We start from the raw sequence: 14,615 nt of genomic DNA, 5'->3' as shown, positions 1-14,615 counted from the left end.
TGATCCGCCCGTCTCGGCCTCCAAAGTGCTGGGATTACAGGCTTGAGCCACCGCGCCCGGCCAACTTTTTTCTTAATGTAGTTATTTAAAACTTCTTTTTCAAAATAACATATCTATATGCATACATGCACAATTATATGCTTGTAAGTAAATAAAGGAGGACTTTCTCAGAATGAAGACCTAGGTTATTTGGAATAGAAGTGGAGGAGAGTTACTCTATACATACCTTTTGTGCTCTTTGAATTTTATACTATGTGTATAAATTACCAATTCAAAAAATGAATTAAAATATAACCTCATAATTAAAAACATGAGTTTTACAAGGTGAAAGAATATAAAAGGGCTTACACTATGAAGTAGTATTGTCTAACACATCCCTCTTACCTAGAGTCCTCATTGTTCAGAGGCAATCACTTTTGACTCTTCTGATTTTAGTTTTCCTGGCATTTACTTTCATTTCTCAAATATAACTTTTATCACTCTTTCTTGGTTTATTAATTTATACATTCTCCTTTGATATCCTGCCACAATAAATGAAGATTTCATTTACCTAAAAGCTACTCCTTTCCCTGCCCCACAGAAATAGTAGCAGGAAGGCCGGGCGTGGTGGCTCACACCTGTCATCCCAGCACTTTGGGAGGCAGAGGCGGGCGGATCATGAGGTCAAGAGATCGAAACCACAGTGAAACCCCGTCTCTACTGAAAATACAAAAAAATTAGCTGGGCGCAGTGGCGGGCACCTGTAGTCCCAGCTACTCAGGAGGCTGAGGCAGGAGAGTGATGTGAACCTGGGAGGCAGAGCTTGCAGTGAGCCGAGATCGTGCCACTGCACTCCAGCGCCACTGCACTCGACAGAGCAAGGCTCCGTCTCAAAAAATAAAAATAATAATAAACAAATAAATAAATAAATAAAAGAAATAGTAGCAGGAATAAGAATATTAATAGCAACTAACATTTATTAGTGCTTACTTTATGCCAGGCCTCTTTCAAGTGATTCACACATACTGTCTAATCCCCACCATACCCTCTGAATTTACGTTACCACTATTCTTGGTTTTCCCATTATTCATTTTATTTATTTATTTTTAAGACAGAGACTCCCTTTGTTGCCCAGGCTGGAGTGCAGTGGTGCAATGATGGCTCAGTGCAGCCTCAACCTCCTGAGCTGAAGCAGTCATCCCACCTCAGCCCCCAGAGTAGCTGGGACTACAAGCATGCACCTGGCTAATTTCTTTTTAAAGTAAAAACAAGTGTATTAGAGAAGTAAAGAAAGAAAAGAATGGCTACTCTGTAGGCAGAGCAGCCCTGAGGGCTGCTGGTTGGCTAATTTTAAAATTTTTTTGTAGAGACAGGGTCTCACTTTTTTGACCATGCTGGTCTCGAACTCCTGGCCTCAAATGATCCTCCTGACTTGGCCTCCCAAAGTGCTAGGATTGCAGGCTTGAGTCACTGTGCCTGGCCCATTATTCATTTTATTAATCGTATTGTCAGCTACCGGCGGCACACTTTTAAAATGCTAATCATAGATGATAGTATTATCTATTTTTTTTGTGTTTTTACTAGGTGTTGTGTATTACCTGTATTAACTCACTAACTCTTGTCATCAAACCTATAGTCTAGGCTCTATTATTATTATTCCCATTTTATAAATGAGGAACTAAGGCATAAAGTTTACTCTGTGTAAGATTGCGTAGACAATTAGTGGTACCAAGCCAGCCTGACTTCAAAATCCAGTCCTTTAACCCATCCATGCACCATATTGATGGTATCCCTTTGATTCCATTTTGTAAGGTAAGTTTTCATTCCCACTACTTTCATCATCTTTTCTATTTTTTCTTTGTTTTCTTTGTTTCTTTTCTTTGTTTGTTTGTTTGTTTCTTTCTTTCTCTCTCTCTCTTTTCTCTTCTCTTCTCTTCTCTTTTCTTTTCTTTTCTTTTCTTTGTCTCACTCTGTTGCCTAGGCTGGAGCACAGTGGTGTGATCACAGCTGACTGCAGCCCCGACCTCCTGGACTCCAACGATTCCCCTGCCTCAGCCTCTGAGTAGCTGGGACCACAGGTGCATGCTACCACACCTGGCTATTTTTTTTCATTTTTGCTAGAGACAGGGGTCTCACTTTGTTGCCCTGGCTGGTCTTGAACTCCTGGGTTCAAGCAGTCCTCCCATCTCAGCTTCCCAAAGTGCTGGGATTACAAGCATGAGCCACCATACCCAGCCTCTCTTCTTTTCTCATGCTTAGTTTTGGTCAGTTATAACTTCATGTTTTTATTTCACAGAACATAAAATTTATTTACCATTCTATAATCATAGTTAAATATTTTGTGTTTGATCTATACATGGATTCTAAAAGTTGAAAACAGATAATAAACAACATTTTGACATATAACTATGTAAATATTATACATAGCAAAGCCAGGAATTGAGAAATGATCTTCCCTTCTCTGTAGTTCCAGTGTATATCTCAAATGAATTCATCCTTACATTCACATTCAGATGGATCACTCTTTTTTACACTATTTGTTTTTGGGGTTTGTTTGTTTTGAGACAGGTCTTGCTATGTTGCCCATCCTAGAGTACAGTGACATGATCACAGCTCACTGCAGACTTGTTCTTCAGGCTTGATGAATCCTCCCATCTCAGCCTCCTGAGTAACTGGGACTACAGGTGTGTGCTACTACACCTGGCTAATTTATTTTTTATTTTTTATTTTTATTTTTGTAGAGACTGTGTTTTGCCATGTTGTCCAGCCTGGACTCGAACTCCTAGGCTCGAGCTGTCTGCCTGCCTAGGCCTCCCAAAGTGTTGGGACTACAGACATGAGCTGCTGTACTACCCTACCCTGGTTTTCTTTTGTAAGCTCTCTGGGTTGAGTCCTTTCACATGTGGTTCCTTTCTCATGTTTTCCAGGTTCCAGCTTTCTTCACTCTTTTATATGGAAGGCACTAGGCTGGACATTTGCAGTTTGCCCTTCCAGGTCTACTTTTTTGCCTCTTCTCCTACCCTGGGAGAGTAACCTTTATAGGCTGTTCCAACTGATATCTTTGCCCTCTGTCTTCCAGTTGGGCTCCACCAATGGAAAGGGTCAGCAGGAAGTTGGAGGGCAGGAGTAGAGTGAGCACATATGTGTATTTCACCAGCTCCCTCCCTTAAGTTTTGGGAACTGTCCCTTCCCCCTGCTGCACCAGGCCGAAGGGATAGTAACTTAGCCACAGGTCCTTCAAGTGTTCCTTGTTGGTTTCCCTTGACTCTGTTCACATCTTTGTAGCCTCTTTGTTAAACTCTTCCCAGTGACCCACTTGGTGTGTCATCTTTTTCCCGCCAGGATTTTGATTAGTAGGAAGTAATAATATTGATATTTCTTCATGTAATAATGATATTTCTTCATCAAGTGTTGTTCTTTCAGAAGTTTCTTGAAATCGCTCATCTACTGATTGCCTCCCTCTCTTTATTTCTGTATGGAGCCTCGAGAGAGAAAATAAAATTACATGCTCAGTCCATCATGTATTGCTTTTTAAATTATATTACTCTTTTTAAAAAGAACATCTTTATTGGGATATTCAAATATCTTACAAGTTACCTTTTGGAAGTATACAACTCAGTGGTTTTTAGTATCCTCACAGGTTATGTGCAGTCAATTTTAGAACACAATTTAGTCACTACAGTCAATTTTAGAACATTCATTATCCCCAAAAGAACCCTGTACCCATTAGCAGTTATTATCTTTTTAAATGTGGGAAATAAACCTACATAAAAGGACCAGAAAAACGTGATGCTCTTGAGCTGTGTAAACTGACTCCAGCCTACCTATTATGCCTTATTTTCTTTGTTGTTGTTGTTGTTATACCTTATTTTCTACTAGTTCCCATAATACATCACTTATTTAATTCAGGCTCTTTTCCTACTTGTGCTACAAAGTGTTATTAACTTATAATTGTCAGTTTTCCAGACACCTTATTACTTTTATTCAGTGTCATGTAATTTAGTACTTATTTGCAGTTTTTTCTACATATGTGATCATATTTTCTGTCTATTACAACCAATAATCCTATTAATTGAAGAGATCACTTTTCACATTACTTTATATGGCCTTCATAATTCTTAGCACTTGATAGAATAATATTAGTAGACTGGGCGCAGTGGCTCATAACCTGTAATCCCAATACTTTGGGAGGCCAAGGTGGGTGGATCACCTGAGGTCAGGAGTTCAAGACCAGCCTGGCCAACATGGTGAAACCCCTTCTCTACTTAAAAAATAAAAAAATTAACCAGGCATGGTGACGGGCACCTGTAATCCCAGCTACTTTGGAGGCTGAGGTAGGAGAATCGCTTGAACCCAGGAGGCGGAGGTTGCAGTGAGCTGAGATAGCACCACTGCACTCCAGCCTGAGCAACAGAGTGAGACTCCATCTCAAAAAAAAAAAAAAAAGCATAATATTGGTAATCAGGTTTTCTCCTTCCATTGAGTGTCTTCACAATATACCTTGCCTAACAGCAAGGTAGGTGACACCAATAGCAAGATATCCCGATGGTGCAAAAGGAAAGCTACCCAGAGGCTGGGCATGGTGGCTCACGCCTGTAATCCCAGCACTTTAGGAGGCAGGTGGATCACCTAAGGTCAGGAGTTCAAGACCAGCCTGACCAACATGGCGAAACCCTGTCTCTACTAAAAATACAAAAATTAGCCCTGCGTGATGGCATGTGCTTGTGATCCCAGCTACTCAGAAGGCTGTGGCAGGAGAATCACTTGAACCCAGGAAGTGGAGGTTGCAATGAGCCGAGATCACGCCACTGCACTCCAGCCTAGTGACAGATAGAGACTCCGTCTCAAAAAATAAATACATAAATAAATTCATTAATTAAATTAAATTAAATTCATTTTACTACTAAACATTTGAGTGTTTTCTCTGTTTTAAATATTTCTGTAGACGTTTTAGTTATAGGGATCAATATAAATACAGCCTGTACTTCTTTTCTTAATTGAAAATAGTGCTAGTGGTGGTCATAGGGGTACTGATTTAGACAGAGTTGAATTAGCACAACAAAGGTAGACAGAAAAACTCAGAGAAAGGAGTAGAGGGCCCAGAAAGAAAAACATGTATTTTACCTGGTAACCCTAAATAGAAGAGACTGGCTCTAAATTGTTCATCTGTGAATCTGCTGATGGTACCTAGGGGTCATTGTACTGTTCTCTCTACTTTTGTGTATGTTTGAAATTTTCCATCATAAAAAAATTAAAAGATATAACTTAAAAAATAGGTACCTTTCGCAAAAACAATGAAAATATGAGACCTTACAGTAATATGAACCAGGAAATATAGGACCTTTATGGAAAGAGTTAAAAATGTATTTAATGACAATGTTTGTACCATAAATGGAAAGAAATACTATTGACAAAATTAGAAAAAATATGAATTCCCCAAATTGATCTCTAGATTTATTCACTTACCACTAAATTCAATGAATGTATTGCTCCTTTATTTTTTTTTAAAAAGTGACTTCAGTAGTACAAATCTTGTGAAATGTAATTGACTCTTTATAATTTGATTCAAGTTAGCTCCATGTACCAATGGCCATACCCTAAATTCTTTGAGACACGTCTGTCTTCTAGACTTTATTAGAGATACCTTGAGTTTATCGTGTTTCTACAAGACAGCCAAATTCTTAAATACCTTTCCCAAATCTATTTTGTCCCACTGAAAAAAGGTACTTGGGGCCATCTTCATCTATTCACAGACTTTAATGAAGAAGTTTTGCCCTTGAAAATGAGGCTGAATTGTAATTGGCATTTATGGGTGGCATTTCTCAATTATATCTTTTACAGTTATGCATTAGTAATTGTGGTGTCGTTCAATCTTGTGAGTTCTTGAATTTCTGAATTTTGTCTTTTTCTTTTCAACTCTGCTTGCAGCTAATTCTTTTCTGAGTTCATCTTTTTCTCGCAGTATTTTAAGTGTAGCCAGTAGCATCCAGGGCTAGCAACATACTGTTTCCCAACCTCTGTGTATAAATCAGCAAGTTCATTAATCATATTATCTGCTTTCTCAGTTTTCTCAGGCAAATGCAGTGTTACCATTGCATTAGATAGGTCATCATTGTTTCCAGCCTTCAGTAACAGTTACTTGCTACTCAGTCACAATTGCAGGTGTCACGTATGTTACGTGTTTGTTATGGCGATAACCTACACAGTTAACAGTTTCTGGACTAGGATAATCTACTCCTGTTAACAGTTTCTGGACTAGCTTTTCCTAAGTAAGGCTGCTGTAACAACCCTCACATTGTAGTGCCTTCCTACAGTAGAGATGTATTTCTAGCTCCCATGTTAGCTACAAGTTGTCTGTGGTTTTGGGGCTCTGTTAAATGTGTCTTACTCAGTGTTCCAGGCTGAGGAACAGCCCTGTCTTTGTCTTAGGTCAGAGGGAAAATTGAAAATTCCGAAACACTCAGTGCTCTTCATCTTCTCGTAAGATATGATATAAATAACTTACAATTATATTTCATTAGCCAAAGTAAGCTAATATGGCCAGGCCCAATGTTTGTATGGTAGGGAGTATTTGCCTCTCAAAGACTGTGCTATAAGTCACCAGGTTCAAGGACAGGGATGTATATTTATCTTATAGGGAGAGGGTAGAATAGTGTAGAACAGTAATACCATCTACATATCCATTTCTAGGTCTATTTTCTAAAGCAGTGTTTTTCAAACATTCAGCTGAGTTCTTAGCTGAAGATAAATATTTGGAAGTTGTCAGTATATAAGTGAGTGTGAATAAGATCACCCAGGGAGAGGGAAGAGAGTACCAGAAACCTCATGGGAGAAGCATCTGCAAAGAATACTAAGAACAACCTGTCAGAAGTAGGGAGGAGAATAGGAAAAGGGCATGTCCTGGACCCTAGTTATAGAATTATTTCTGCTCCAAAAAGTGTAACTTTTTTTAAAAAAGCCTGAATGCAAGCATTTTACATCTATCTGGTTTGTACCATCACAAGACTTAATTTCTAAATAGCATAAGAAGTTTAATATTAATATATACTCATTTACTATTACAGAGATTTGCCACAATATGGACAGAAGCAGTGGCAGTCCTATTTTGGAAGAACTTTTGATGTTTACACCAAACTCTGGAAGTTCCAGCAGCAGCATCGGTAAATGAATTTCATAGTTAAAGGAGAGCAAAGGCCTGTTTTGTATTAGTCACAGTTTTTATCTTCACTACTTCAGTGCTTTTTATCTTGGTGCTTTTTCTTTTTTTTTCACCAAAGCAAAGGTAAATCTTGGTGCTTTTAAAATAACATATTTCATCTTTATAACCCAAATGAAAACAAATTTATTTCTTTCCTATTTATTTAAGATTTTAAAATGTATGGCCAGGCATGGTGGCTCATGCCTGTAAACCCAGCATTTTGGGAGGCCAAGGTGGGAGGATTGCTTGAGCTCAGGAGTTTGAGACCAGCCTGGGCAGCATGGCTAAACCCTATCTCTACAGAAATTAGCCAGGTGTAGGGTGCGCAGCTGTAATCCCAGCTACTCAGGAGGCTGTGGCACGAAAATCACTTGAACCCTGAAGGGGGAGGTTGCAGTGAGCTGAGACTGTGTCACTACACTCCAGCTTGGACAACAGAGAGAGACCCTGTCTCAAAAAAATAAATAAACAAATGAAAATAAATAATAAAATAAGGCTGGGTGCAGTGGCTCATGCCTGTAATCCCAGCACTTTAGGAGGCTGAGGTGGGTGGATAACTTGAGGTCAGGAGTTCGAGACCAGCCTGGCTAACATGGTGAAACCCCGTCTCTACTAAAAATACAAAATTTAGTCGGGCATGGTGGTGCACACCTGTAATCGCAGCTACTCAGGAGACTGAGGCAGCAGAATCACTTGAACCCGAGAGGCAGAGGTTGCAGTGAGCCCAGATCATGCCACTGCACGCCAGCCTGGGCAACAGAGCCACACTTTGTCTCAAAAAAAAAGAAAAAAACCAGTAACATTCTTGTCTGATTTTTAAAGACAATATTATATGTGGAATATTATATGTGGAATGGTTCAGATCAGCTGGAGCATAGGTAGGATGATTTATGGTTTCATTCTAAAATACATGTTTATTGGCCAAAGTAGTTTCTTTTTATATTTCAACTTATAAATAGACATTTAATGAAATGCTTTTAAATTTAATGGAATGACTATGTTGAAATCTAATGAAAAATTCATTAGCTTTGCTGAATTGGATGGTATTTTATCCTATGGAATTTACAGATTTGATTAGTTTTGGAATTTATAGACTCTTATTTCTATTTTCTTGTATCCTATATAAAACAGACAAGTCTTGGATAATCGGTATGGCTTGAAGCGCTGGCAAATAGGAGAAATTGCTTCCAAGATTGGGCAGCTGTACTATCATTATTAGTAAGTAAATTACACATGGAAAGAGTCAAGTGTTGTCTGATTAAAACATAGCATGCAGAAGTATACATAGTATCCTCATTGCTAGGCATGAAAATTGTGAGTTACAAATGAAACCCTGGTTCGGGCCAGATTGATCAAGACAATGTTGTGCAATAACCTTCCATAGTCAAAGTACTATTTGTTTTAAAGGCTTGTCTCCCAAACACTTCATTTGTTCAGACTCATTTATAACTTAAAAATTTGATCTTGGTTTTAGATAAATGATTAATACTAAAGGATTTATTGTTCTTACAGCTTCACTTGTCTTCACTTGTCTTGTGAAGCATTATATTGTAACTTGTATATATAAATGAATGATTTTCAGAAGGATACTTTAAAAAACTCATACTTGCAGGATATGTTTGAAAGATATTTTTTATTATATCCTTAGAGCACTAACATCTGTATAGTCCCATCCCTGAGTTCAGAAAACAAGAAGGGTCCTTTTAGGAATCTAAATCTCATTATCCCAAAGTGATAATCAGGTATACAATAAAAAAGGCTTGGACCATTTGTAATCTAAAAGGCAATAAAATGGCTGGGTGTGGTGGCTCACGCCTGTAATCCTAGCACTTTGGGAGGCCAAGGCAGGTGGCTCACCTGAGGTCAGGAGTTTGAGACCAGCCTGGTGAAACCCCATCTCTATTAAAAAGATAAAATTAGCCAGGCGTGGTGGCGGGTGCCTGTAATCCCAGCTACACAGGAGGCTGAGGCAGGAGAATTGCTTAAACCTGGGAGGCAGAGGTTGCAGTGAGCCGAGATCATGCCATTGGCACTCCAGCCTGGACAACAAGAGTGAAACTGTCTCAAAAAATAAAATAATAATAATAATAATAATAAAAAGACAATAAAACTTCTTCCATTTCCTACATTTTGGCATACCGTTCCAAATTCCCACCATTAAAATCATTCTTTTGGGTAGAATATTTTCTTAAAAAGTCCCTTGTAAAACTAGAAATGTGTTTTCTCAGGTAGAAATATTTTCTTAAAAAGTCCCTTGTGAAACATAATTCATTAACATCCCCTGAAGATTAATATGGATTAGTGCATTCCTCAGTTCTGTGAGGAAAAAAATTAAAGAAATGGGCCAAACGACTGTATGGATTTGAGGAAGTGACCTAGTCCTGGGAGATAAGGATTTCACTGGATGGAATGCTGTTTGAGTCACTTCAGAGAAGGAGGGTAATGTGCAATATGGATTCGCATCAAAAAAGGCTTGGATGCAGCAAGGAGGTTTTTCAAAAATTTTACTTATTATTTTTTATGCATTTTAAGGGTGATATTGCCTTGCCGATTCAAATTTAGGACAGTCATTCCCACCCCTCACCCCAGGAGACAGAGGAATACAGCAGTATATAGAACAAGTATTTACTGTGGTGAAGAGTCTCTGACACTGTCATATTTAAAAATTTATTTTTTCTCATAGCTTACGCACATCTGAAACCAGCTATCTGAATGAGGCTTTTTCCTTCTATTCTGCAATCAGACAGAGATCATATTATTCTCAAGTCAATAAAGAAGACAGGTATGTATCTGCTATGTTTTTAGAAAGATGAGGATAAAACACTCAGTCTTTAGTCTGCGTGGAAATTGTGTGGAAAAGCATACATTTGTTTATAACTTGCACTCATTTACCAGACTTTATTGAGTGCCTACTATGTAGTAGACCTTCAAAAGCATAGCGAGGTATATGTTACCTAAGCAATAAACATCAAAGATGTTGTAACAGATGTCACAATACCAAAGGAGGGTTGGGTTATTGTTGTACAAGAGATTGACTGAATTCATATAGATTTAATACAAAAGAAATGACTCCAAAACAAGGCTTAGCAAATAACATTTATTCTTTAGCCTGTGTAATCTTAATTCATGTCTCTTCAAAAGCCTGGTGACAACTGTCATGTAGGACCAGGGAATAGCATGCTAATATTGTTTGAATTTTCTCTGTCTCTCTTTTTTTTGAGATGGAGTCTTGCTGTGTCGCCCAGGCTGGAGTACAGTGGTGTGATCTCAACTCACTGCAACCTCCATTTCCGCCTCCTGGGTTCAAGCAATTATCCTGCCTCAGCATCCCAAGTAGCTGGGATGACAGGCTTGTGCCACCACCCCCGGCTAATTTTTTTGTATTTTTTACTAGAGATGGGGTTTCACTGCATTGGCCAGGCTGGTCTCGAACTCTTGACCTCACGTGATCCACCCGCCTTAGCCTTGCAAAGTGCTGGGATTACAGACATGAGCCACCATACCCAGCCTGGATTGTGATTTTGTTAATTCCAGATGAGTATGAAATTGTGGAAGAAGTCAGAGATCTTCTGGAGAATCTTTCTTGCTAGCATTCTGGGAATTGTTGGATGAGAAAGTTCAGGCACAGAAGGTCTGAATATTCTCTCTACCCCAGCAACAGAACTCACAGTTTTTATATGGTGAAAAGATTATATTCTCTTAGCAATAGAAGAAAACAGTTTTGACATGTTTTTCTCGAGAACACTTTGTGGTTAACTGTTGTAAGCTTTCCAACTAAACAGTGACATTTTGGGGAAAGCCCCACTCTTCTCTTTAATTTCCTTGCATGTCTTGTTTAGACTTGTCTAGGGGCGTTTGCATGGCACATGTAAGGGGTGCAGATGCTGGAGTGTACATTTTTCATATCTTTTTGTCATCCCCTTACATCAGAAGTTCCATCAATTACTTTTCCCTTAGGTTTTCCTATAGTTTGCTTCACATATTTTCTTTTTTTTTTTTTTTTGAGATGGAGTCTCGCTCTGTCACCCAAGCTGGAGTGCACTGGCCAGATCTCAGCTCACTGCGAGCTCCGTCTCCCGGGTTCACGCCTTTCTCCTGCCTCAGCCTCCCGAGTAGCTGGGACTACAGGCGCCCGCCACCTCGCCCGGCTAGTTTTTTGTATTTTTTTTAGTAGAGACAGGGTTTCACCATGTTAGCCAGGATGGTCTCGATCTCCTGACCTCGTGATCCACCCGCCTCGGCCTCCCAAAGTGCTGGGATTACAGGCTTGAGCCACTGCGCCCGGCCTGCTTCACATATTTTCAATACAGATATATTTCCTCCAATCCTAATTTAAAAAAAATTCTTGCTATGCTATTTGTCTTAATTCTTGGCGAGATTGGCCGGGCGCGGTGGCTCAAGCCTGTAATCCCAGCACTTTGGGAGGCCGAGACGGGCGGATCAAGAGGTCAGGAGATCGAGACCATCCTGGCTAACACAGTGAAACCCTGTCTCTACTAAAAAATACAAAAAACTAGCCGGGCGAGGTGGCGGGCGCCTGTAGTCCCAGCTACTCGGGAGGCTGAGGCAGGAGAATGGCGTAAACCGGGAGGCGGAGCTTGCAGTGAGCTGAGATCTGGCCACTGCACTCCAGCCTGGGCGACAGAGCGAGACTCCGTCTCAAAAAAAAAAAAAAAAAAAAATTCTTGGCGAGATAAATTATATCTTAAAAAATACAAAAGAGCTGTGTAACATTTTATCAGCATTAAAAATACGTATAAGCAGAGAACTATTTTAAGTAATAGCAAAACACCTTGTATAATTTACTTTTCTGCATTTTCTAATTTGACAAAAGGGAAATTGGCTTTAATCTTAATACCCAACAGTTTGATTTCTTGCCATAATTTTGTGCCTTAATAACAAACATCCAATTTGAATTGTTTTCCTGTGCAGTTTCCTAGATCAGGGCATATTATTTAGAAGTAGGATTATTTGGAATCAGGATGACAAAAACTCTTGCTTTGTGCCAGTAAATTAGAATCAAAGGACAATCTGGTGTGCAAATCCTTGACCTTGCTGTGTGTGGTTAGCAGGGTCTTTGTTCAGTTGGTAGGTTGTTTCTTAGTTCACACAGGGTAAGAGTGCCAGTCAAGATTGCAGTCAGCAGCAGCTGCTAAAATCAAGAGCCAGGAGAGAAACCCAAGTAAGGAAGTATTCCACAATTCCACAGTTCATTTAAAAGGCAAAAATCTTCACTCCTCAAAAGGAACAAGTTCTCTATGCACTGTCTCAGCAGCTAAGGATTATGTCGAGACCAGGAGGAATAAGTAGTTTGTTCCAGCAATCTCAAGGTTAGTGTCTGTCACTAAGCATAGACCACTCCCAGAACATCTCATTCCATGGGTCCATTGTACTTAGGAGAGGAGATATTACCATACAGCCACTCCTCCTAGGAGCTGCACACCCCAATTCTGTTGCAAATGGTCAAAGCTGAACCTGGTTGGATATGGAGAAGGTGAAGATTCTGAATACCCAGGAGGTTGTAGGGAGATGTTACAGTGAGCCACCTGGAAGAACAGAGTTTCCTAGGCAAATATGTAGTGAAAGAGTCAGGGTCTTGTAAGTAGTGAGCCTAGCAGGTTGGACAAGGCTGGAATTCTGGAGTCCAGAAGTTTGATAAGAGCTTGAAAAAAAGGCCAGGTGCAGTGGCTCATACCTATAATGCCAGCACTTTGGGAGGCCAAGGCAGGTGGATTATGAGGTTACAAGCTCGAGACCATCCTGGGTAACATGGTGAAACCCCCTCTCTACTAAAAATACAAAAAATTAGCCAGGCGTGGTGGCACACGCCTGTTGTCTCAGCTACTCGGGAGCTGAGGCACAAGAATCGCTTGAACCCGGGAGGCGGAGGTTGCAGTGAGTTAAGATGGTGCCACTGCACTCCAGCCTGGGTGACGGAGTGAGACTCCATCTCAAAAAAAAAAAAGCTTCATAAAAAGCCTTCAATTTTACATTCATATGTCCCACTGGAAAAAACTTAATACTGTCACCACTTATGTTGACGTTGACAGCATGTCAACATGTCATTTATTGTTCAGAAGAAGCATAGAGTAAGTAAAGTTTGCTTGTTATTATTTTAAGAAAAATAATTTTAAAGAATATAAGGAGAATGTCTAACTTCAGAAGAGGTGGAGGGGGAAGTGAATAATAAAATTATGGTTATTACAATGGAAGGCAGGAAAGGAAAATAAACTCCAGTTATGTTGATGTCAACATAAATGGTAACAGTATTAAGTGTTTTTCAGTGGGAAGTATGAATGTAAAATTGAAGACTTTGGCACTTTGTAATGGTGCTGATGATAAAGAGGGCTTGATGTGGACCCTTCCAGTGAGTCACATTCTTTTTTCTGCAGTTTGATATGGAGTTAGTTGGTAGGCTAGGGGTTGTGGTTCAGGTTATTGGGCTTGATTGAGGTGGCCTGTCATGTATGAGTGGACAGCACTGATGCATTTCATCTGTGCTTTGCTGCAGTTCATCACAGTGGCTTCTGAAATAGAAAGCACCCACCCACTTCTGTATGCTTATTGAATATAAGGATCAGCTAACTATGGCCTGTTTGCATGCCAAATTGGGCCTGTGGCCTGTTTTTGTACTGTGTGGCAGTTTAGAATTTTTTTTTTTTTACATTTTCAAAGGGTTGTAAAAAGGGAAAAGATGAATATGCTACAGGCACCAAATGTGGCCTGCAAAGCTTAAAATATTTACCATCTGGCCCTTTGTAGAAAGTTTGCTGGTTGTATAATCCATTATATAGATTCATAGAACCTATTTTTTAATAAAAAAAGTAACAGAATTAAGTCATTCAGTTTCAAGTTTGAATTGACATCATCCTTCTACTAATTTTCTTTGTTTTGAATTCCTCTTTCGACAATGTGATAGGCTAGATAACCTGAAATACTAAACACCTAGAAATGCTGGATAAAATAGGACAATCATCCTTTTAAATGGAAAACCTAGCTGTCAAGAGAGTAAGGAAGTCCCTAGTTCATTTTCCCATTGCTGTGGTGACCTTGGAGGGTGGGGCGATTGGTTTGGGTGACATAAAACAGCAAGGAAGAAGAAAATTGAAACTAGAAGGGGAAGGTGTGATATACAAGAAGGATTGATGAGAAAAAATTATCCCCTTGTATTCTAAAACGTCGATTTGATGGGGCAGTAATCATCGTAACAAATGGCTGATTGACATTATTAAAATAAAATGGAACCAAATCTGGATAACAATAATATGAAAGAAGAAAGGGGATAATTAAACTATTCTAATAAGATCCACTTATTGTTCAGAAGAAACATAAAGTTTACTTGTTGATATTTTAAGGAAACTATAATTAGAATGTATAACTTCAGAAGAGGTAGAGGGAAAAGTGAGTAACAAAATGATCATGACAATGAAAGGCAGGA

The 14,615-nt window shown here is 39.3% G+C and overlaps 1 protein-coding gene across 2 annotated transcripts in view; it reads left to right on the top strand.

Annotated features, from left to right (window-relative positions):
- The window catches only part of SCAI (suppressor of cancer cell invasion), a 191,554-nt gene that overhangs the window by 113,550 nt on the left and 63,389 nt on the right, over positions 1 to 14,615 (top strand). For both annotated transcript variants that reach the window (XR_004432191.1, XM_033190902.1), the window contains exons 4-6: positions 7,044 to 7,139; positions 8,309 to 8,395; positions 9,861 to 9,959. Coding sequence is in view for 1 of the 2 variants with exons in the window: in XM_033190902.1 (XP_033046793.1) it covers positions 7,044 to 7,139; positions 8,309 to 8,395; positions 9,861 to 9,959 (282 nt within the window). In the remaining variant the exon portion in view is untranslated. The remainder of the gene's footprint in view (positions 1 to 7,043; positions 7,140 to 8,308; positions 8,396 to 9,860; positions 9,960 to 14,615) is intronic.

Source organism: Trachypithecus francoisi, unplaced genomic scaffold (assembly GCF_009764315.1).
Source record: "Trachypithecus francoisi isolate TF-2019V2 unplaced genomic scaffold, Tfra_2.0 Contig01585, whole genome shotgun sequence".
In the NCBI taxonomy this organism is placed as follows: Eukaryota; Metazoa; Chordata; class Mammalia; order Primates; family Cercopithecidae; genus Trachypithecus; species Trachypithecus francoisi.
The sequence above is the reverse complement of the archived record's forward strand: the minus strand, read 5'-3'. Positions and strand labels throughout refer to the sequence as shown.